The sequence below is a fragment of the Dermacentor albipictus genome, chromosome 3, assembly GCF_038994185.2.
Source record: "Dermacentor albipictus isolate Rhodes 1998 colony chromosome 3, USDA_Dalb.pri_finalv2, whole genome shotgun sequence".
NCBI classification, from domain to species: Eukaryota; Metazoa; Arthropoda; class Arachnida; order Ixodida; family Ixodidae; genus Dermacentor; species Dermacentor albipictus.
In genome coordinates, this window is record NC_091823.1 from 174,146,551 (window position 1) to 174,168,554 (window position 22,004).

General features: G+C 44.6%; 1 protein-coding gene across 10 annotated transcripts in view; it reads left to right on the plus strand.

Annotated features, from left to right (window-relative positions):
* trc (Serine/threonine-protein kinase tricornered) overlaps positions 1–22,004 on the plus strand; it is a 116,913-nt gene that overhangs the window by 85,699 nt on the left and 9,210 nt on the right. For all 10 annotated transcript variants that reach the window (XM_065432044.2, XM_065432043.2, XM_065432039.2 and 7 more), the window contains 4 exons: positions 5,876–6,030; positions 10,438–10,540; positions 12,247–12,308; positions 15,591–15,708. In XM_065432044.2, coding sequence (XP_065288116.1) covers positions 5,876–6,030; positions 10,438–10,540; positions 12,247–12,308; positions 15,591–15,708 — 438 coding nt within the window. The remainder of the gene's footprint in view (positions 1–5,875; positions 6,031–10,437; positions 10,541–12,246; positions 12,309–15,590; positions 15,709–22,004) is intronic.

Below are 22,004 nucleotides of genomic sequence, written 5' to 3' on the forward strand. Positions count from 1 at the left end.
TGATCAGTGCCTTCGCTGTTGACGCTCAACCTTTCCATACGCAATTTCGTGCACAGCACCTCCAAGGTTTCATTACTTGTGTGGGTTTTGCACGCCGTACGGACTCTGAGTGCAGTGGCACCTGTGAATTTGTTTCGGAAGCAGGCGATGCTATGGTGGCCCAAGGCAATATTGTGTGCATCGGAAATAAAAAGTCGTTCTTGAGAAGATGGCAGTATCTGCTGTGGTACCCAGCTACTCTCACAGTAAACGATTTCAGAAATTGCTAAAGACTGCCAGTTTCTTTTGTTCAGTGCAGCTGCCCTTGCCCTTGCTTGCAGATGTGATACACCTGAGCTGGGCTTCATTTGGGGCCTATCGTTTGTAGTATGACCATCTTCACAGTGTGTATAGGAGCTTCCACATTGGCAAGCTACACTGGGCCAGCATTCTCCGATTCTCGTATGGCTCACTCACAGAATTCCACGTTATTGGGGTTGGATCATTCATCTTGTCACTCAGCATTGATTGGAGATGAAAAGTCAGGGCTGGTAAGACTCCCTGCCCCTAGATGGCACTACCATAACATTCTAAGAGATAGCCCACCTAAAGATTGAGAGAAAATATGAGGTAGAATAACTTTCAGGGTGCAGTAAAAAAAAAAAGAAGAGTTTAAAATGTGTAGATCAGCCAAAGAATGAATGCGTGTTTATTAGCACTGAATTCATTCGTCGTCAGAACCACCAAACGAGTAATCGCTGTCACTTTCAAACAAAAGATGGCAACATCCTCATGCACGGTGTTCGATGTGGTTGGCAGGGCAGTGAAACGGGGTACCGCTGAAGCAAGCCACTCATGAAGCTCTCCGTGTTCTCATCTGTAATATAAGAAATCTTAGAGCTGATAGGATACAAACGTGAGTGCTCGAGCACAGAAGTGACACTATCGCGCCAAGTATGCTGCTAGGCCTAACTTGTATGCCACAAGTGCTGTAGCCAAAAAACATAGAAAAGAAACAATAAAAACGAAGAGCGAGAATACCGCAAAAAACAAGAACCGTAATAGTGAGCGAGCTAAATATTTTCTGTTTGTAAATTACAAAAATAAAGAAGTGTTTCGATGAAGGGTATTGCAATTTAAAAATCACTTAAATCGTGATTTGATCACTTAAAAACGTAGAGGGCGAACAACACTTTCGGAGGGATCCGGCCATTCGGCTCTTTGAGGATTATGAATGCCGGGAATGCTATAGTCGGGAGGGTAATCTATCGTCGTTTTTGAAAAACTAGAAAATTGGCCCAAAAACAGGGGTGGGTTATCTTTCGGGGGGTGGGGCATCTCTTGGATTTGTAAGGTGCCACCTTATTAACGCACATTATGTTCAGGGCATAGAAAGATGACTGGAGAACAGTGAATCAGGGTTTCATTTATCATACAGGCATTATGGACAAATGATTGCAACAGAAGGTCCCCGGGCTAATGTATGTGGATGACATAGTACTAATAGCGCTCAATGTAAGATATACAGACACTTGCCAATATGTGTGGCAATGCAATGACAAACCTAGGCCTTAAGTTTAACACAAATAAATTATTATGGCCTTTATATAAAGAAGCAAGTAATTAAGTGGTATCAATTCAACGGCAATTTATACCAATAGTCAAGCACTATAAGTACCTCGGTGTGTACATAAACGAAGGAAAAACTTACTCAGGCACCCACCAAGAGAATCTGAACATAAAAAGCAAGCGGAATGCATCAATAATTAAATGTAGAGCAGTTTGGGGCCACAATAAATACGAGGTGGTGCATGGAACCTAGAAAGGAATAATGGTGCCAGTGTTGACGTTCGCAAATGTCATTCTGGGCTTAAAATCGGGTATGTTGTGGTGACTGGCAGTTAACCAGAGATCGGTGGGCCGATTGGCTTTGGGAGCCCACGGCAAAACCACAAATGGGGCAGTGCAGGGTGACATGGAGAAGGATTCGTTTGAAGCCCGAGAAGCAGAGAGAAAAATTAGTTTTCCAGAAAGACTCGGGAACATGAATCTAAATAAATGGGCGGCTACAGTGCACAAGTATTTGTACGTAAATAGTGGGGACACAGAATGGAGGAAGAGGTCAAGGAAGTTGTAAATCAAGTACAGGGTTTTAATAAAAGTGTAAATAGCCTACCAAGAGTCGCCATAAAGAAAGTGAGAGAAACAGAGACAGCATATTGTATGCAAAAAAATGGAAATAAAAAAGGCCATGGAGATTTACGAGAATGAGATGAAAAAAATTAGCAGAGAAAATCTGTACGATAACGCAAAGGGCAGTGCCTTGCTATTTGAGGCTTGAGCCTCAGGACAAAAACATAACGAAACAAACATTAAGAGGTAGCCTAGGCACGGGTAGGCTGCAGCAAAAATTTGGAGACCGTTCAGCACATCCAAGTGCAGTGCGAAGGGATTCACCCAATGAGAACCGTAGGTAATGTGCACCTTCCAGAAGCACTTGGACTTAAAGTGGACGGAAGCATCGACCGACCAGCAGTTGAGACAAGCAAGAGACGTTTAGAGTACTGGTGGAAAAAAGGCAGGGGAGAGACTGATATGACGGGATCCATTACGAGCATAGGTAGCGGTACAAGGTACAGTCAGGTACAACTTTGGAAAAGAGGGGCATTTACTCCTCCAGGGTGGATGCACAGGAGCCTCCACCAATGGGCGCGCACTCTAGACTGACGTTATGAGCTGGACGGCAGGTGACCGAGCCGATGGAGAAGATGGCTGCCTGCACTTCGAACTGGGCTGAATAGTGTCAGTCGTGTGTGTCTGCCCCTTCTCAGAGTAAATTTCCAAACTATTTGTGGTGGTCTATCACGCAGGAAATATTACTGTGAGCTTACGATGCGCCATTTGTGCCACGTGCATTTATTGTGAGCCGTGATCGATCCGCCGATGAAAGATTGCAGCGAACATCGCTGACGCTATGCTATGCGAACTAGTAAGACTGCAGGTTTGCAAAAAAAAAAAAGAATGTGCAAAGGAAAAAAAAAACCCATCACATTCTTGAAAATAAGTTTGTGAAAACTCAAAACAAAAAATATGTAAATCTTATGCTATTTGAAACCAAGTGTATTCATTTAAAACTATGGATGAAGCATTTTTGCACCTTTCCTACTTCAATCGTCTTCTCGCCCAGGTTTGTAATGGTTTTGATAAATGCATTGTTTTTTTAAGTACTCGTTAAATAGTGACTGATTCATTTTGAGCTCAAAAAACACGTAGTAGATGTGCCGTGTACGTGTGAACCAGCGTGAAAGCCATGCAGCGCTGCTCTTTCTTCTTTTGTCCCTTGCAATGAAGCACATGCTCACTGCTGTACGCTCCTGGCTATATACCTTGGCAGAAAACCCTTCGTATTGAGCTATTAACAGCGCTTCAAAATGTGCGATTTAGGTGTGGCTACTACAGTAGAACCTCGTTGACATGGTCCCGTTACGTACAATTTCCTGGCACCAATAATCCCGATCGAGAACACAAAAAATGACCCAATAGAGCTACACTAATTTTTTACCCATTCACATATTCCCAGAAAACACAATCTTTCAGCACCAACTTTCAGTACATTGCTAAACTGGGATCGCATGATGCGTTTTCCGGCTGCTAGATCCCATGTAAACAAGAAAATGCGCAAGGTGTGTGCGATCGGGAACAATAACCGCCCGCCGCGGCAGCTACACTCTAATACTCGCCCGCTCATCTCGCATGAAAACGCTGTTGCGCACTCTATGTCTTTTTCTGGTACCAGCAAATCTTCTCCTGGGTCATTGCACATTGCCGCATTCAGATCTATCGCTCTTTTGCGATAAGCATCTTCACCCCTCTGTGTTACTGCGCATAGGGCGTAGTGACACTGGAAATGTACTGCACGCTTTTAGTAGGCGATGACATAAACATGCTGGTGTTCCCTGCAGCAGGCAGCCCAATGCGAGTATGATATGACGTTTGGCTCTGGCAGCATCCTGTGTCACCCACTAGCTCGATTTTGTTTTCGTTTCCCGTCGCTGTCTTAAAACACTATGCAATTGAAAAACAACAAAATGTGTCTGGGGCTACCAGATCCCTACCAGCTTGACGCATGTCAGCTTTTGGTCCGTGGGCTTTCCGCACCTCGTGCCGCAGCTATATGCTCAATGGTTCGCATTGCATTATGTCAATTACAGCTGAGTCTGTCACATTTTTTAGTTACTTCAGATCATACATTTTGTCGGTTAGTACATTTTTCTTGTGTTTTTCCCCAAAACGTGTGAATGAGGTTCTACTGTATTTGTCAGTCAAGCTGGTGAAGGACAAAGCCGGTCTGCACCACGTAGCCAGGCAAGACTGTAGCACAAGAGTGTGACTAAGCACTCCAACCCTGTTGTGCATGAAGCAAGCATTACAGTTGGCCACTGCAGTTGTGCATAGCTGCATCTGCTGCGTAGCGAAGATACAGCGGCTGCCACGGGGTGCTGTAACAAGTCTGCTCACTGAGCTTGCTACGACCCATTGAGGACAACTGCGTTCTCTGAGTGGTCTCTGTGGGTGACATGGCTCCAGGCACGTAGCGAGCTGCCACAAGTACCAACATCCGACTGGAACAGGTGGTCTGCTTCGCGAGTTCTGCACCTTCACCATCATGGTTGAAGCTCATTAAGTTAGGAATCCTTTCAACGGGAGTCGACAGTACGATGTGCATCGCTTACCCGAAGTGGGCATTGCTGACGTACTCACATGAGCGAACATAAAGACAGTGTTTCATTCGACCCTCTTGAATTGTGTGGTTGCCGTAGAGATAAAGTGCAAAAGAAAATATGCTACTTGCCACTTGGTGCGAGAGACCACAGCCACCTGTAGCTATTGGAACTGGTACACTGTAGGACAGCAAAGGGATGAGACACCGTGAACTAAACCATAATTTGAGGAATAGCCTTCAAATTCGGCACATCCTAGGCATCAGAATTGGAAGTAGTGCCGTCTACGTGAACATCCAAGATCAAATTTTAACTACATGTCGTGGTTACCTTAGTAGGCAGAGTGTTGTGGGCACCACCCTTTTGTGTCGTGGCCTTTGCAGTGCAAGGCAGTGCAAGGCATTGAAGAAGGAGTGGAAGGAGTGAGAAGGCGACCACAGGGGATCTTTGATTGCCAATAACTCTGCTTCTACTGAACGCATTGAAGTACTTTTTGTCTAGAAACACTTGAGAAGAGATTAATACTAAAGTAGAAATCACTCTTCATGATGCCTGCAACTAGAAATGGTGTGAGCAACAATACTGGATCTAAGGCATGCACGCTCCTGACTTGACAATTGAGGACTCTGTATGCTGCTGGCAAACTGTGGTGCTCCCTAATAACTGCTAGGTGGCAGCACTTTATCTGATGGCTCACGGACAGGTTGCCTCTGTGGTTTGCACGAGAGAGGACGTAGTCTCCACACGGAAAAAATAATTGGTAAAATATGATTGCTTGAATTTGTTGTTGAATTGTTCAAACATTGTACACTGTATAATTGGGGAAGTTCACTGAATGATAATTTTCCGCTGTAAATTGAAGTCAAAGTATAGTTTGTGAAACATGCAAATGGCGATCCTTTCTTCACCAATAAAAACTGTAATTGTCATTATCCTGCAGAGAAGGTGTAATGTAGCGGTGTAATGTAGTGTGGGAGGCATCTGAGAGATGCCTGAACTGGAGTAGTGCTTTTCTGGGGACTGTATAATAGTTCTTGTGTTCAGGGCAGAATCTGCTAGTCCATCCTGGCTTGATGTGCCCAAGAAAGATACTATGCTCCAGCCATCTATGCAAATGCAAACTTGCATTTGTTCGAGTGTGGTTTGTAAAGGTTGGTGCTTTCTTGCATCTGCAGGGGACATGATGACACTGCTGATGAAGAAGGACACCCTGTCGGAAGAGTGCACCCAGTTCTACATAGCAGAGACGGCACTGGCCATTGACTCCATCCACAAGTTGGGCTTCATCCACCGCGACATCAAGCCTGACAACCTGCTGCTGGATGCAAGGGTGAGGAGGGGATCCAAGGGCGGCCACGTTTGTGCTCTTGCCGTGCACCTCGCGGGCAGAGGCGAATGAGGCGGTCGTTCGGTGCAATTTCTTGCAATTATGTCGAGACCAGCAGCGCTTCGGCGCTGTTGCACGAGCGGAAGTGCTGCGAAATGTGGGCTTCAGGTAAGCAACGTTCACTCAGAGCCACGACAGCGTGAAAACACCTATGGCGATAACTATTCCGTCTGTAAAAATGGCTTAACCTGTACCTGAACAATCTGTGAGATACTGTTCTTGCTGCATTTTTGTGTCAAAATTTGTTTTTAAAAGCACGAGCACTTGCACTGGGATGTACATATATATTTGAAATGTCAAGAGCACCACTGGGAAGTCGCCAAATTCAGGCAATGAATTAGGGAGTTCCCAGACACTGTGCATTGGTTTCAATTTATTAGGTCGCTGTCTTGTTTGCTTGTCATAATTTAAACCTGCAAACATTGAGCACCTTGTATTGTGGGATGACCAAGACCTGTCGTGCACACTTGTTTCAAAGAAAGCTCGATATTTGGATCACCACAACCATGTTTTAGAACAAAAGACATTCATGACAGGCCAAGCCTTTCATAGCCTGCCATTCGACTGTGTCATAGCACCCGTTAGGAAACTTGCATAGACAGTCTTTTTTTTTTCTTTTTTTGACTGGGTGCTATGGTGCAAGTCTCAGTGCCAAAGTCACTGTACATGTTAAAAGGTCAAGAACTTGGTTTGCTGAAGTGCTTTATCTCCTTGAGGAGTGTTGGATGATTTCTTCTTTGGTGGAAAACAAAGTGCTACAATGTTCGCTGTTGGTGGGAGACCTCCTCGTGTGTTGTGCAGTGTGGCCTGTGAACGACATCAGTGGCTGTCCTCATTTTCATAGTTTTATACCGAGAGTTCTAGAGGCGCAGCTGACAATTCGTCTATGTTCACCACCAGTTTGGCTGTTCGTCGGCACGGAAATGATGGGCACCATGTAAATTTCCCAAAACGTTGTCCTTCCTTTATTTAAATATTTTTTAGGCTCCTTTAAGCATTAGGTTGTTGTATAGCAACAGTTTGATGACTTTCAGAACGTTGTACAGAATAATTATTGTCTAGAATACAAATATAGTTACTCGGGGTGACTGTTGTTCACTGATACTCACGTAAACTCATTGAGATGTGTGCGTGAATGGGTTGCTATTTAGTGAAGCTGCAATTGCGGGGGTTAGTTGGTTATGTGTTCATTGTCGTGGGTATATGTGCTGCTTTAAAAAAAAAAAAAGAAGAAGAAGAAGGACTTGGAAGTGTGACCCCAAGATGATGTGGCGTGTGTCCCATCTTGTTTTGAAGTTTTGTGCAAATCGGCCCTTTTATGCAAAACAGTGTCAGGATCTGCTTACAGACTGGAAGCTATGTCGTGAAATATGTTTATTGGGAATGTGCAACACTTTAAACCATTGGCTACCAAGTATTCCGCATGCCACATTGCACCTCCATTCTGGTTATTCGTGCCCCAAACATGCACTACGCGAACTTCCGTTGTTGAATTCGTTATATAATGTTCTCCCACACTAGGCATTAAAACTGTGAACAAAGAAGTTTGGTTTGCTATATGAAGCACCACTTTTCTGTTCAGAGCAGTAACTGCCAGACACGGGTTCATTTTCATGTAGAGAAGCCTGAAACACTCAGGCATATGAAGAGCAGCATTGCACTTTTCATGTGCACCATCATCTGGTGTTGGCTGTATTTTTTCCATTTAGCACTGCAGACTTTGCATTGCCATGATGGATTGTGTTGGCAAAAGTTAAGCAAAAGTTATAGTGGGAGATGTTGCAAGATGTGAATAGGTGTCTGGAATGTGTACGCAGTGGTGGAACAGCTGCGCCAAACTGCGCAAGAGCAGGCCTTTGCACCATCCTGCTCCAAAAAAGCATTTTAGTGGAAAGTTGTGTCGAGCCTGCGCTAAGGCATGCATAAGAACAAAGCCCTCCTTCTGTCAATGCTTTGCAGCTAGCAAAACTGAAATTAAAACCAACAGCACGCTACGTCATCTTCATTGAAAGAAGTACAGGCTCATCCATAGAGCTTCTTGTATAGTGAGGATGTCATATTCTAGGATTAAAGGTAAGTTTTTTTTATGTTTTTTAGGTGGTAGCGCGGCTTTGCAAAATAGCTGCTGTGATCAGAATCACACATGGTGCATGGTTAAGAATGGAATTTGGAAAACGAGGTCAAAAGCGGTACACAATGAGAACCGCCACTTCGACGGGTTCCGCCATGTTCGATGATGTCAAACCATTGCGTCGAGTTTGGGTCACTGTGCTGTTTCGGCAAAGTAGCGTTGCCGACGCAAACGCTAAATGTTATTAGCGTCTCGCACAGTTGCAGTGGTGCTGGCATTTTTCTTTTTTTGTTATTTTTTCCCTGGCCACAAAACCTTTGCAGATCCTATTTGAAAACTTCCTAGTGTGCATGGCATGACATGAGTATATTGCATTATGTCATGTTTAGTGCAGACATGTGTACTTAATTGGTCTTGCGGTGAGGCTCAGCCCACGAGCCATGACTGTCGCACTGTGTTGAATCCTGGGTTAACAAACACGTGTTTGTTGATGATCTGCCTCTGCGCCATATCGATGAACCCGGCTGTAGCACCCTTTGTGCGTCACAGTGTGGATGGGCGTCGCATCCTTTCCTGACTGTGCTGAAGGGTAAGCCTCGCGCAAACCCAACTCCACAACATATTGACTATGTCAGTTAGAATTGGCGTGGTATATGGTAAGCACACGAGCATTGGACTCTGCGCCGAATTGGCTCTTTGCCTATGCCAATACCTGCACCGAAAGGTGAAATGGCTGTTCCATCGCTGTGTATCCAAACATTCTACAAATATCAACTAAAAACAAAAAGTCCGACTACTCATGAAGTGGCCATGTACTAGCAACTTTTCTAAACTTGTCCAGCCTATATTCACCTCTGCACAATCTAAGATTAGTTTTTAAACAAACAATAATTCTTTTTTTGGCAGTGTGAGCCCTGTTCTTACACTCGGCGGTTCACCGGCTTTGGCAGTCAGTGTGTTAATTGTTCTAAAGAAACATCGTCAGGCATTTGAGCCACAGAGAAATAAGGCATAAGCTACAGGGTGCCCTCTTACAGTACCCGCAAGCTTCAGCCTCGGGCTCACCAGCCATCAACATCATGGCCGCTAAGGCACTGCCATGCTCTCAATCATAACGTGTCTGTCACAGGCACCGCCAGCAGATAGTTTATTCTAACTGCTAAGGAACTGATGTGAAACTCATGATATGATAAACTCCAACAACCTCTGGTGTGGCTCACTTCCTGTGCTAACACAAGCTTTTGGCATAAATGAGCAGGGGCATGCATATGCATGTGCTTGAGTGCCTGGCTGAATGGATCCTTGCTTTCATTTTTCTTTGCATTTGTATGTACATTATCAAATGCTTGTTAGTTGTGAGAAGTGTTTCCACATTTATGCCGCCTCCTGTCGTGTGCGCATATCAAACATGTGCGTTCAGTGCAACTTGGCATTAGTGTCATTTGGAGGTTGCCACAAGAGGAAGTGCAGTGACATTCAAGAACTGTCTTGCGTCCCTGCCAATGCTCAGTTTTCACAGAAAGCTGCTATTGTATTTGTATGTTGCACAGCAACTGCAGTGGGTTCTGCAATGGTATTGTTGTGCAAGCAGTTTCTGTGAACGCCATTCAAGATGCATTTCTTTAATGACAAAAAAAAGCAACATTTAATGCTTTAATAAGCATTCGGGGGAACCACTCAGTCTCACTCAGTGAAGCGAAGGGGCCAAAAGACAATGATGCCAAGCAACTACCTATGTGAAAGTATTGTGTTTGATTCATATGTAGGAGTGATAAGGCAAAGGGAAGTGCAAGGGGAAAAGACAAGCAACTACTGTTGGGAGTTGAACCTGCAACCTCTGCATGACATGTGCGCTGCTCTACCACTTGAGCTACAGTTGTGGCTGTCCTCTCGCACACTTTCTTGAGTATTAGTGTGTGTGTGTGTGCTGGATTTAGCCCTTGGTGTGTTAGCCAGTGCCACTAACGGTGGTAGCGGTAGATGTGGAACATCCTTTCAACCATTGTTTCAGCTCTCATTAGTGGCAGGTTCTTTTCCTCTAATTTCATTTCCTTTATCTTATTTCATTTATTTGCTGATGTGCTCCTGCTACCTTGGGGCACCATTCTCTGATGGACAATTTACTGCTCCGCTTTGGGGTGCATGCAAGGCCCATGCGGGTGTCTAATTTAGAACAGTGATCGTACTCTTGGCTGGGACTTTGATGCTCTTGAATTGGCATTGGCTTTGTCCTGTTCGTGATGCTGTGTTTACTTACTCCTTTCTCGTGTGCATTTCAGGGGCACATAAAGCTTTCGGACTTTGGCCTGTGTACGGGTCTGAAGAAGTCCCACCGGACAGAATTCTACAGGGATCTTTCGCAGGCTAAGCCGTCGGATTTCAGTGAGTGCCTTGCATAGCTGTTTTTGGGGTGAAAACATCGGTGCTTATCAAACAGTCTTAGAAATAGTGTTCACCGCCTTAGGTATGCCAAATGCAAGCACCTTTTGAGATGCTACACTGTACTTCCCTTGAAGATACTTTGTTTAACATAGGAGAGTGCAAACGTAAAGAAAGCTTTAGTGGACAGTGCACCGCCTGGTGTCTTCTGTCAAACCTGTCCAAGCCAAGCGAGACAATCCATCGGCGGCGCGCCCCCGGCCATTTCTATGTTAAGATATATTTACACCAGACTCATAGGATGATCTCAGAAATTGGGTGTTAAGGCCACTCATAACTTGTGATTCAGTGAAGTTGAGAGGTAGCAAATGTTTAATTCATCACTTGTTGGTGATGTACAATAGCATGAGTGCAGTCATCAGTACACTTTGCACCAAAGTGGGAGCCATAGGTGCGAGCCTCTTTGACAACAGTATTTATTACCCTGCTTTACATAGGCTAATACATTATGCACGTTAAACTTTACAAGTAACGTACGTTAACATAGTGTATTAACAGTAGAACCTTGCTCATACGTTCTTAAAAAAAAATAAAAAAAAACATGCTAACCAGGAAAACATAAAATCTAAAGTCACGAAAAAAAATTTAGCACACTTGACAGTCTTGAACACCTACATAATGCGAAGCATTACGGTAATTGTTGCAGCATGAGACGCCGCTGCACCTTGCTGGTGGGACTTGAGGGGCCCCGAGACGGGTGTTGTTTTTGTGGCTTCAGCAAGCTTAAGTTTATGCTCCTGGAATTCTCCCTGGGTCATCAGCTTCTTTGGACAGGGCATTACGGCAGGAATATTTAAGATGGCACGAGGAAACAAAACTGAGCTGGCGGGCGACGTGAGAATATGGTGCCACCAGAGTGAAACACAATGCTCACTTTGCGCTGCCTCACAGCATGGATTGCAACAAATTGTAGCATGGATTCATTTTACTTTGTAGGACTACGCTTGCTTTCGGTTTCCCTCCTCTGTTCGTCTGTTGGCAGCAACAATTTGTTAACTAACCTCTTAAGCCATAATTTCATTTTCTGCATAGGCACATTTTAGTTGCACTTAAAAGTACTTATAAGTGTGGGTGGAACACCCATAATTGGTGGACGTGAGGACTCGCTGCGAAAAACTGAAATGTGCATTCATTGTAGAAGAATGCCTTTGAATCTGCCTAGCATTTTCTCACTATAGCTCTTTTTCCTCCGAAGGCAAACACTCTTGCATCTTTAAGGCAGCTGGTGCTACAAAGATTAGGATTGCAGTTTGTGCTATGGATACAGCTGTGCGAATTTCTCTAGTCCTGGGCTTTGCTCGAAATGGTATTGGGAGTGTTGGCTTGAAAGTGAGGGATGGTGACACGGGCAGGGCTTTGTTGTACACCTACATGTGATATCGCGATTCAGCTTTCTGTTGCTCGAGTGTCTCATTCGCATTTTGAGCACAGAAACATTATGTCACAAAATTGCAACAACTGGCTAGAAGTTAAAGCCCGGCTGGCACCCCTGCTGCGCAGTGTAAGAACAAGAGAGGATTCATTTGCTCTTAGTCAGGTATTTCTAATGCTTGGCCTGTTTCTGATGCAGCTTATGTGCACTAGAATTGCTCCCAGCAAATATGTAAGTCCAGTTGTCAAATGTGCTTCATTGTTGACTCTGTTTGCAGCATCAAACCCGATGGACTCCAAACGGCGAGCTGAGAGTTGGAAGAAGAACCGACGGCAACTGGTGCGTTTGTGTGTTGCCCCAGGGCCAGGCTGTGTCGCTGTGTTGCCAGGAAAGCAGGGCGCATGTTTAAACAGAAATTCGTGTAATTGGAGGTAGTCAAGCATTAAGGTAGCCAACATTGCATTCTGACAAGATCACCTTCCATTCTGTTGACAGGCACCATGGTTCCACAGTAATGAAAGACAAATGCATCTGCAAACTTACGTGTCACTTTGCATATGTAAGCAATCCTGAATAGTATTGAAAGCATGGCATCCTTAAAGGTCCCCTCACCAGATCTGGCCATATTGAGCTGACAAGCGCAAAGCATACAATGCGCGCTAGTGATCGTGTCTGCAAAGTGTTACATCGCTACGCACCACAGAAAGGTCTGAAATTACAATCCGAACGCCGTTTTCCCTTTCCCTCGTGGCGACCGCACTCCAAGCTGGGCGGTGACGTACTTGCTTCCCCAGTGTGACGTCACTTGTGGTGACATGTGACTTCAAGCATTATTCAAGTCAACATCTGTTATTTGTGTTATCTGTTGCTTTAATTGACGAATTGAAGTTTAGAGAAATAATACAACACTCAAATGGAATGTCTGCATGTTTTTTTGTTTTACTTTGTACCGAAGCAAGAGAGATGTACTTCCGCTTTGTCTGCTTGTTCCCACGTCATGCAGTCATGTGCGCAGACAACGAAACTATGCCATTTTCTACTGTGTTCCAGTGCGTGATCATGCTCTGCAATCTTCTTGTTCTGCCTCGGTATTCGTGTAGCATTGAATTAATACCACTAGTCATGTGTCCTTGTGCACAGCATGCAAAATCATGCACTGCACAAAACCAGACAATCAGAATAGCTCACACACAACACCATGAAGCACAAGTGCACAAGCACAAGCACAAGTGCACAGCAAAAAAAAAAAAAAAAGAATGCAAGGAAAAAAAAAATGAAAAGGCGGTGCTCGTGGCATATGCGTCACGCAATCTTTGAGGTCTGGTATTTCGCTTGCAGAGGCTAGACAGGGCAAGTGGAGAGAGTGTCTTGCTTGGCAGTGGAGCTCGCCTCCTGAAATCATGGGTTCGCGGCACTAAAATCTCTATATCTCGGCTATTAATGAGCTGATTTGAAAATTTTTTTGCGGCAGAGCACTCCCTAGAGGACACAGAACAACTTTCAATGTATAACCAAAATTTGCTTTGGGGCCTGGTGAGGGGCTCTTTAAGCTTCTCCTTAGGGCTAACTAAGACTTACCTGTAGTATGCGGTAGGCTAGCAAGAAGGCTGTTCGTCTTATCAGAAGTTCCTCTTAATCAATGTTATCTACGAAATTCAATAGCCTGGTGCACCCAAAATTTCCAGGACGCTACCAAAATATTGTCACGGTGCCACGAGAGGGACAAAGACGACGATCACTAACAAGACGAAAGAGATGGTGTAGTGGGGCTAACCTAACGTTCGGCCATACTGGTTGTACCGACCATATCTTCTGCAGAGTAAGCACGGTCCCATATAACCTTATATCTCTGCCCGTTTCAATATCGAGGACATAAAACAATAAATGAAGCAGCAATAAAACCAAAAGAAAGGTGTGAGAAGAGACATTTATTGTACAGTTGCCAATCAATTTTCTGGACCTCGCGGGGACCGAAAAATAGGCTGAAAAATCGAACAGGCCTAAAAACTCGTTCACCGAAAAATATCAAATTTATTAGGCTTTGACTGGCTTAAAAAAATCTCTAATGGTGCCCTGCCTCATACTATGCTTGGCGGCGATCAGATTTGCTTGGATTTGTGCAAGAGTGGTGTTGTCTCCGTATACAGTCGACATAAGCGTCACTGCGTTGACGATGTCCGTTGGTGGATATCGCCATGGAGATCGAAGAAACGAGCCATGTTATTTGACACCACTTGGCTCTTGCAAAGGCAAAGGAGTTGGCACCAATGACACAAACGTGAAGCTGCACACACAGGCGCGCGCGCGCACACACACACACACACACACACACACACACACACACACACACACACACACGCACACACATACACACACACACATGCACGCACGCACGCGCACACACACAGATGTGACAGCATCTCCAAGACACAGCAATAGCAAGCAAAACTTAAAATCAACATAATAATAATAATAATTAAAAATTCAAAAACTGATCCCATGTTATGTGGTTATGATGATGCTGACTAAAAAAAGAAAAATGCTGTCCCCTAGAGTGTTTTGTCAGCTAGGGAAGAGCAGGCATGGCCTCCGAGACGAAAGGATGGAGCGCAATCTTTATTGATTATATTTATAGCCTCCCAACCTTGGAGGCTATAGAGCGGGCCACGGGAAGTCAAGCCTGTGGAAAACACAACATGCAGCCTCCAAGATCACGTAGTGTGCCTCGGAATGAACGATTTTGTCCGGAAAATCAAACTTTGGGGCCTAAATTCGTCCAAAAAATTGGTAGCAAAAATGCATTAGCTTTATGGGAACCTTGACGCTGCATTTATATAGTCCGAAATATCCATCAAGTGTGAATACTATTTGGAGTCTGAAAAATCATTCAGCTATTGTATTTGCATGATTAAAGTACCGTGTTTCTCGGTGTATGACACGCAGTGTTGTTCAAATATTTTTCTTAGTGCAAGTTGCACATACCGAATGTTTTAGCAAACACTTTAAAAATTTTTTTAAATTGCCTGTGGCAGATAGCAAAATTCTAGTCAATCAGCTGGTCTGCTTGAAAAGGTGGACATTACCTGTGCGACAAATTGATATGCATAGACAACTCATTAACAACAGATATCTATGTTAACTAATTACCTTAGGCACTATTGCAATTTGCAATCTAGTTGGGATGTTCGCAAGGCGATGGACCCACCTGGAGTGAGTTCTCAGGATGACACTAGTTTCGAAAAATTGATTCTCGTACTTTGCGGAGACATGCATTTTCATTCCAGTTAATTTTGTGCTTCAATGCATCTTCGAGTAGACCAGCTCGTGGACTAGAATTGTGCTATCTGCCACAGGCAGTTTTAAAGAATTTTTGAAAGTGTGCGCTGGCACACCCAACATGCAAGCTTTTTTTGTGTGCATGGACAAGGAACCTTGTGTAGCAGCACTATGAGAGAAATCAAATTTTGTCCTGAAAGTGGAGCGATCACGGTGACCGGCGTCAGCTTGTAGGTCTTGCCGGTTCGGCGTAGCACCAGTGAAGGCCACTTTCTGGCCTCCATGATAGGTGCGTCCATGTGCATGCAGTGGCAATGGCAGCAACATTGGTATGGAACATTGCAGGCATACTCCACGGTGGGCACCCCCGACTACATTGCACCTGAGGTGTTCCTGCAGACAGGCTACAGCAGCTCCTGCGATTGGTGGTCCCTGGGCGTCATCATGTACGAGATGCTCATAGGTAGGTCACTCATGGCCTTTGTGCTCGCAGGTCACTGGAATCGAAGAAGGCATCGAGGAACTGCCCATCTAGTTGGGAAGTGCGCTCGCTACCACGCTTGTCTGTGGGATTTTCCCACGGAAGCCACATTATAACTGGTATTTTGTCTCGCGCGGCTACGCTATAAGTGGCATGCATGTACGTGGAGTTCTGTGGGGTGGTAAATGGCAGTCAAAAGAGGCCACGCTAAGGCCAGTTCTGCTCTCTAAGGCCAGTTCTGCACTCTAAGGCCAGTTCTGCACTCTACGCAGCTATGTTATAAGTTGCCTAAGCTGTACAAGCATTACTGCACTACAACCAAAACAACATTCTTCAGAGGCCTGTATGTGCAAACAATGTAGATCAAGCAGCCGCATGTGTCCAAGAATCAAAGCATACGACTGGAATGTTCTCCCACTTTGGTTAGCGAGGCAGCTTCTCTGTTTTTCCAAGTGCCATACAGTCACTGCGAAGCACTTCATTGACTCTACACCCAACCGCAACTTTCGCCACCGACTCCCGATGAGACGGCACTGGTTAGGCCTAGCAGGTGAGGGTGTCGGGTGGCAATGCTGTCATAGAAAGCTCAGGCCCAAACAATAAAACGCTCCTTTCCTTCGAGCGCTTCCTAACCTTACGTGAGGCCTTCTTACAGCGAAGGACCGATGGAGGAAGCAAGCATACTCTGAAAGCTCCCTTCACCCGTCCTCACGTAAGGAGCGCTTGCCGCCATGCCTGGTTTCGAGATTATCTCTTAAAAGCTTTAGGCGAACACCAGAACACCACTATTCAAAAAAAAAGGTTGCATTGTCGCACAATCTTTACAGGGTGTCTACCAACCGGGAAAACCGGGAAAACCGGGAATTCTCAGGGAATTTGAACAGTCTGGAAAAACTCAGGGAAAACTCAGGGAATTTGTGCTTCTATCAGGGAAAATAAGCTGTAACTTTATTGAAAGGGAACGGAAGTCGTGTTAATGCTGGTTCCAGTAACAGAGGAATCGCAACGAATCGTCATTGACGCCGTGTCATCGGCACGATGTATTGCCAGAGTAGTTAACGACCGATTTTCTAGATGCCCGATTTTTCGGACATGCCCAATAATTTGCACGGTTTTGCGGCACCATCACGTACTCCATATAGTCAATGTATATTGCCCTGACTGCAGGTCTGAAATGGCATTAATCAAAGCCGCCACCACCGCTATTTTGATTATCTCGCCGCCTCGAACCGGCACTCTCGCAGGCAGATCCGCTGGCAGCCGTAACCACCACCGCGGTAACATTAGGTCTAGCTGCTTCTATGCTCGCTATTAAGCTTCTTGCCGTGCAGTGCCGTGCTTTTCATTGAAATAATTCGCCGCTATCACCAATGGCACCGACCCCGCCTTTGTAATCCTCGCAATTGGCTTTGAAGCTCGCAGAGCACATCGCATTGCGTAATGCCAGTCTCCGAAAGTTAGCTTCGCCTCAATACAGTAGTGTTAGGCAGTGAAGCATAATTAGCGTGGGAAGGGGGCAATTGTCACGGGACACAGTATGTATTCCTTAATTACACATGCGTGCACCCCGTCTCCTGTCACAGTACAAGCCCTAATATGCCTAATAAGCGTACTGGCAGGCCTTCAGAGCTTTTTCAGACGTGCCTGTGGTAATTTTAGCCCTTAAAGGCAGTTAAAGACATGCATTAATTTTTTTCAGACTGCCCTTTTTTTTCAACTGTTTTTGCGGCCCATCAGAAGTCCGAAAAATCAAATGTTGATTGTACAACTGACCAAGAGGATGCTTCAGATGATCCATGTGTTGAAAGCGTGGTAGAAGGAGGATGAGAACAGAAAGGACCGACGCACTGAGGAATTAACGGGAAAGGAAGGGTGCCGCCGCCTTTTTGAAGGAGCTTGAGCTAAAAAAAACTAGGTGTTGGCTGACGCTGAGACGCAGGTGTCCCTCATCCAAACCAAAATAAATTGTTTAAGCAGTGAAACCCAACACTGAGATGTTGTGTACGGGCTGAGAGTATGTCAGGACAGTTGAGGTTGACTTCCCAGCTGCTGAGAGAGAACCTTAGTTGTGACAAAGTTCAGGACCTCATACAGATGAGCTTGCTATCAGTTGATAGAAATAGCTGATATTAAAAAATATTTACTTATGTATGCATCTCCTTTTCATTCGTATTTGAAAATGTTCGACTCAATTTGGAATGGGCTTTATCATTTCTTTCGCTGTGCATTTTACTAACACCTTCCTTCTGTTTTCTTTTTAAATAAAATAGATATTACTCCTTACTATTCAAACTGGATTAAGTCATTTTTTTTTTGTTTCAGCATGCTTACTAGAGAGTGACAGCATCGGGCAACGTGGTGTCAGCCTGTCTTGACATAAAACAAAGTTCTGGCTCATTCAGGGAATTTCGCAAAGGTGCTCAAGGAAAACCTGGAAAACTCAGGGAATTTGGAAATGTCAACTTGGTAGACACCCTGCTTTAAGTTGATGAGCTAATATAGAGAAGCGTGGACGCTTTTTTCTAGTTTTGTTTACTAAACCTAAAGAAGTAGCGCATTACAGTGCGAAACTTGATGTGCTCCAGCAACGCTGGCACGCCGGCGTCGTGCAACGCCTAGCAACGCCTAGCAACGCTTCCATGTCACACGCGCGACTGAAACGAACGTGCCCGGCAAAACGTACCGTGCTTGCGCTTCTCCGAAGGTGGGCGACAGCGCGCATGCGCAAGCAAACGTCACGTGGTTAAGCAGTAAGGCAAAGCGCTCGTTCAGGGCCAGGAGCGGCGTAAGGACGCATGAAGGTAGCTTGGCCCAAACAATAAAACGTTCCTTTCCTTCCAGCGCTTCCTAACCTTACGTGAGGCCTCCTTACAGCGAAGGACCGACGGATGAAGCAAGCGTACTCTGAAAACTCCCTTCACCCGTCCTCACCTAAGGAGCGGTTGCCGCGTGCCTGGGTTCGAGATTATCTCTTCAAATCCTTCCGCGAACACCATTATCCTATTAAAAATGTTGTATCGTCGCACAATCTTTAAATTGCATAGCTAATATAGAGAAGCGTGGACGCTTTCTTCTAGTTTTGTTTAATAAAGTTAAAAAAAAGTTGCGCATTACAGTGCAAAACTTGATGTGCTCCAGCAACGCTGGTACGCCGGCGTCTTGCAACGCCTAGCAACGCCTAGCAATGCTTTCATGCCGCGCGCGTGACTGAAACGAACATGCCTGGCAAGACGTACCGTGCTCGCGCTTCTTTGCAGGTGGGCGACAGTGCGCATGCGCAAGCGAATGACACGTGGTTAAGCAGTGACGTGAAGCGCTCGTTCAGGGCCAGGAGCGGCGTAAGGATGCATGAAGGTAGCTTTGGAGCTACCTTATGCTGAGGAAGCACCAAGGAAGCCTTCACCGAGGGCCCCTCAGTAAGGAAGCTTTCAGAGTGACATAAGGTAGCCTCACTGCAATGAAGGCTTCCTTACTGAGGAAAGGAGGGTTTCATTGTTTGGCCCTCAGTCTTGATATACTATGTTTGTAGACATAGATGGAATACATTTTGATTTGGTGCGGGATTTTGCGCATAGGCTACATTAACGGCAATGCACGTGAAGTGGGCTTTGCGGGCGATTAGCAGGGGAATACTGCAGACACATATAGCAGAATATGGTACATACGTGCGTGTACTGGTAGGAACAGGGAATGTTTGCATGTTAACAACGTTCCAAACTGATGAACTGAAAGCGTTGTGTAGATGAGGTCTCAGGTGTAATGTGTGCACTTTGCAACGACGCACATCGTGCCGGCTTAATGCCAAATGCACTTGTGGCTTTGACCAATTTTCTTGCAGTGCCAGAGTTGTCAAAAACAACAAATTGATTTTACTACTGTTGAAATTAGTTTTTTTGGCCTGCCCAAAGTACAAGACATTATTGCGACCCCGTCCGTGTCCACAAAAAAAAAAAAAAAAAAGTCGGCGACAGTGTTTACTTTCTGCACACTAATTGCAGTGTTGGAGTGACAGTGTGCATGCGTTCGATGCAGACTGCATGCGGCTGACAGGCATATGGAGCAAAAGGCTTCTCCATCGCCGCTAAGTAACCTTCTACATACCTGCTAAGCCAGCACGCTGCCGCCACGTTTTTGTTTCTTCCTCCATTCCTTATTCATTCGCTTCAGCCAGTGCACCTTATAAAGAAGTGCGCTCACTGCCTCACAGACAACTGCGGGATTTTTCGGCAACTGCATTATAATAAGTATTTTGTATCACGCAGCTGCAGTATAAGCAGTATGCATTTACAGGATAAACAGGAGCCAGAAAACACTGTATTATATCCGGTCGTGCAATATCAGTAGTTATGTTTAAGTAGTTGTGTGCAAATATTTGATTCGAATATTTGATTCGAATATGTTAGTATTCTATTTGATTCGGAGGGCACTTTTAGTATTCGAATTTCCGAACCCCCCAAAATTGGTGTTAAAATTTAAGTCAGCTTCGCCACAGTAAAGCCGTGTTATCCGGCCAAGCATGCGGCATGTATTGCGGTGAAGCATATTTACCATGCAGTGAAACATATCAAAGTATGAAGGGCTGCTGCTGATGCATATGGCCACCAGACACTATCAGCTCAAGTACCCACACTGTGCTGCCTATTCGTGCATCTGGACAACAGCAGCCACGAGGTGGAAACCTCTGTGCCTGCTACTAATCTGTCTAAGTGCCTAAAATACAAGGTTTCCACACAACAAATTTGACCAAGTGATCAGCTTGGCAGTGTTTTTTTACCCTCATTCTTATGTAGTTGAGTACCATCTGCAAACTGGACTAAAGATCTGGCTTTAGAGGAAGTAAGAAAAATTTCAGCACCACAGAACCCAGATATGCCCTTAGCAACTAAAGCTTTTGAAGAGGCTCCTTCCATGTCGGCACTGTGCAGAGACTTTGATACACTCATCAGGAACAGTAATTTTTGCCCGCTTTTGGAAGCATATTTCACTGCCACAAGCACAGGTTCAAATGTACACGTGCATGATGAAATTTTGGGCCAAAAATAAGATCTCTGTTAGTGGTGGTGTAAGCATGGTGTCCACGCGTCTTGTGAGGAGGTACCTCCCGATCGCAGGCACTAGTGTGTCTGTCCACTGAGCAGCTCTCTTCAGTGTCTGAAGGAATTGTGACATGCAGGAGGGTGTTGCTGCTCCTCGAACATGTCGAATAGCTATCCTTTCTTTACGACAGCATTGAATAACTGCAGTTGTGACACCGTGGAGCAGAAGTGTTGTACTAGACAGATTTGTGGACCACAAAGCATCATTTTTCTGTGAGTTATTTGCTGTTCAGAAAACTTATTTTTTTTAATCTGTTGCTTAATGAAAAATGTTGTATTTTTGCAAAACCAATAGTATTCATGTTCGAAAAATATTCTATTTGGTTTGCACTTGGTTTTGGTTATTCAAGTGTGCTTAGGAACTTAAAATTTGATATTTGCACACCCCTAATTCTTACACACTAGTTTGGATTTAAATCTAAGCGGTAGTGTAATTACACTTGGAAATAATTACATCACTGTTGAAAAATAAATCCAATTTGCCTTGTAAGTTGCATATACATTGCACTGTACCAGTTTGTAATCGTACATGTAAACCGCCATGATAACATTATATTTTAGGGAACACATACTCCCTTGCATGTGCATGAAATGAAGTCTCTTTGATTGGCCAAATTATTCCTTTTTGAAATCTGGAGATGGGTCGTGACCCACGAACTTGCAAGTTCCCCCACGAACTCGCTGTAATGACACCTGTGACATTTTGTTGCTGACAAGTCGGTCACATGCTCGAAAAAGCACCCGTTCTCCTTCTTCCCCTTTACTTTGGGAAAATGCGCTTCGTGGGTACTCAAACAGTAATTAAATTGAGTGCAGTCATCGCAAGAAGGTAGAAAGAAAGTGAATTTGGAACACAGCAAGGTAAAAAGGATGAAGGGTGTATGTATATCTAATGCAACACAACCAAGCATTTGCACATAAGATATAAAACAAAACAATCCGGTGTGTCATTTTAGCAATTTCATAAAGTATATACAAATTGATAGACGATAACGCCAGTTATGTCAAGTAAAATTAGCTGAATCTCAATTTAACAAACATGGACATAGTGAATTATCAAGTATAGTTGAGTAAATCTGAAATGTTTCTTGCCAATATAAGGTGTGACAAATACAGTAGAACCTCGTTCACACGTAAAAAAAGAAACTGCAAGAAAAAACGTACTAACCAGGAAAACGTACG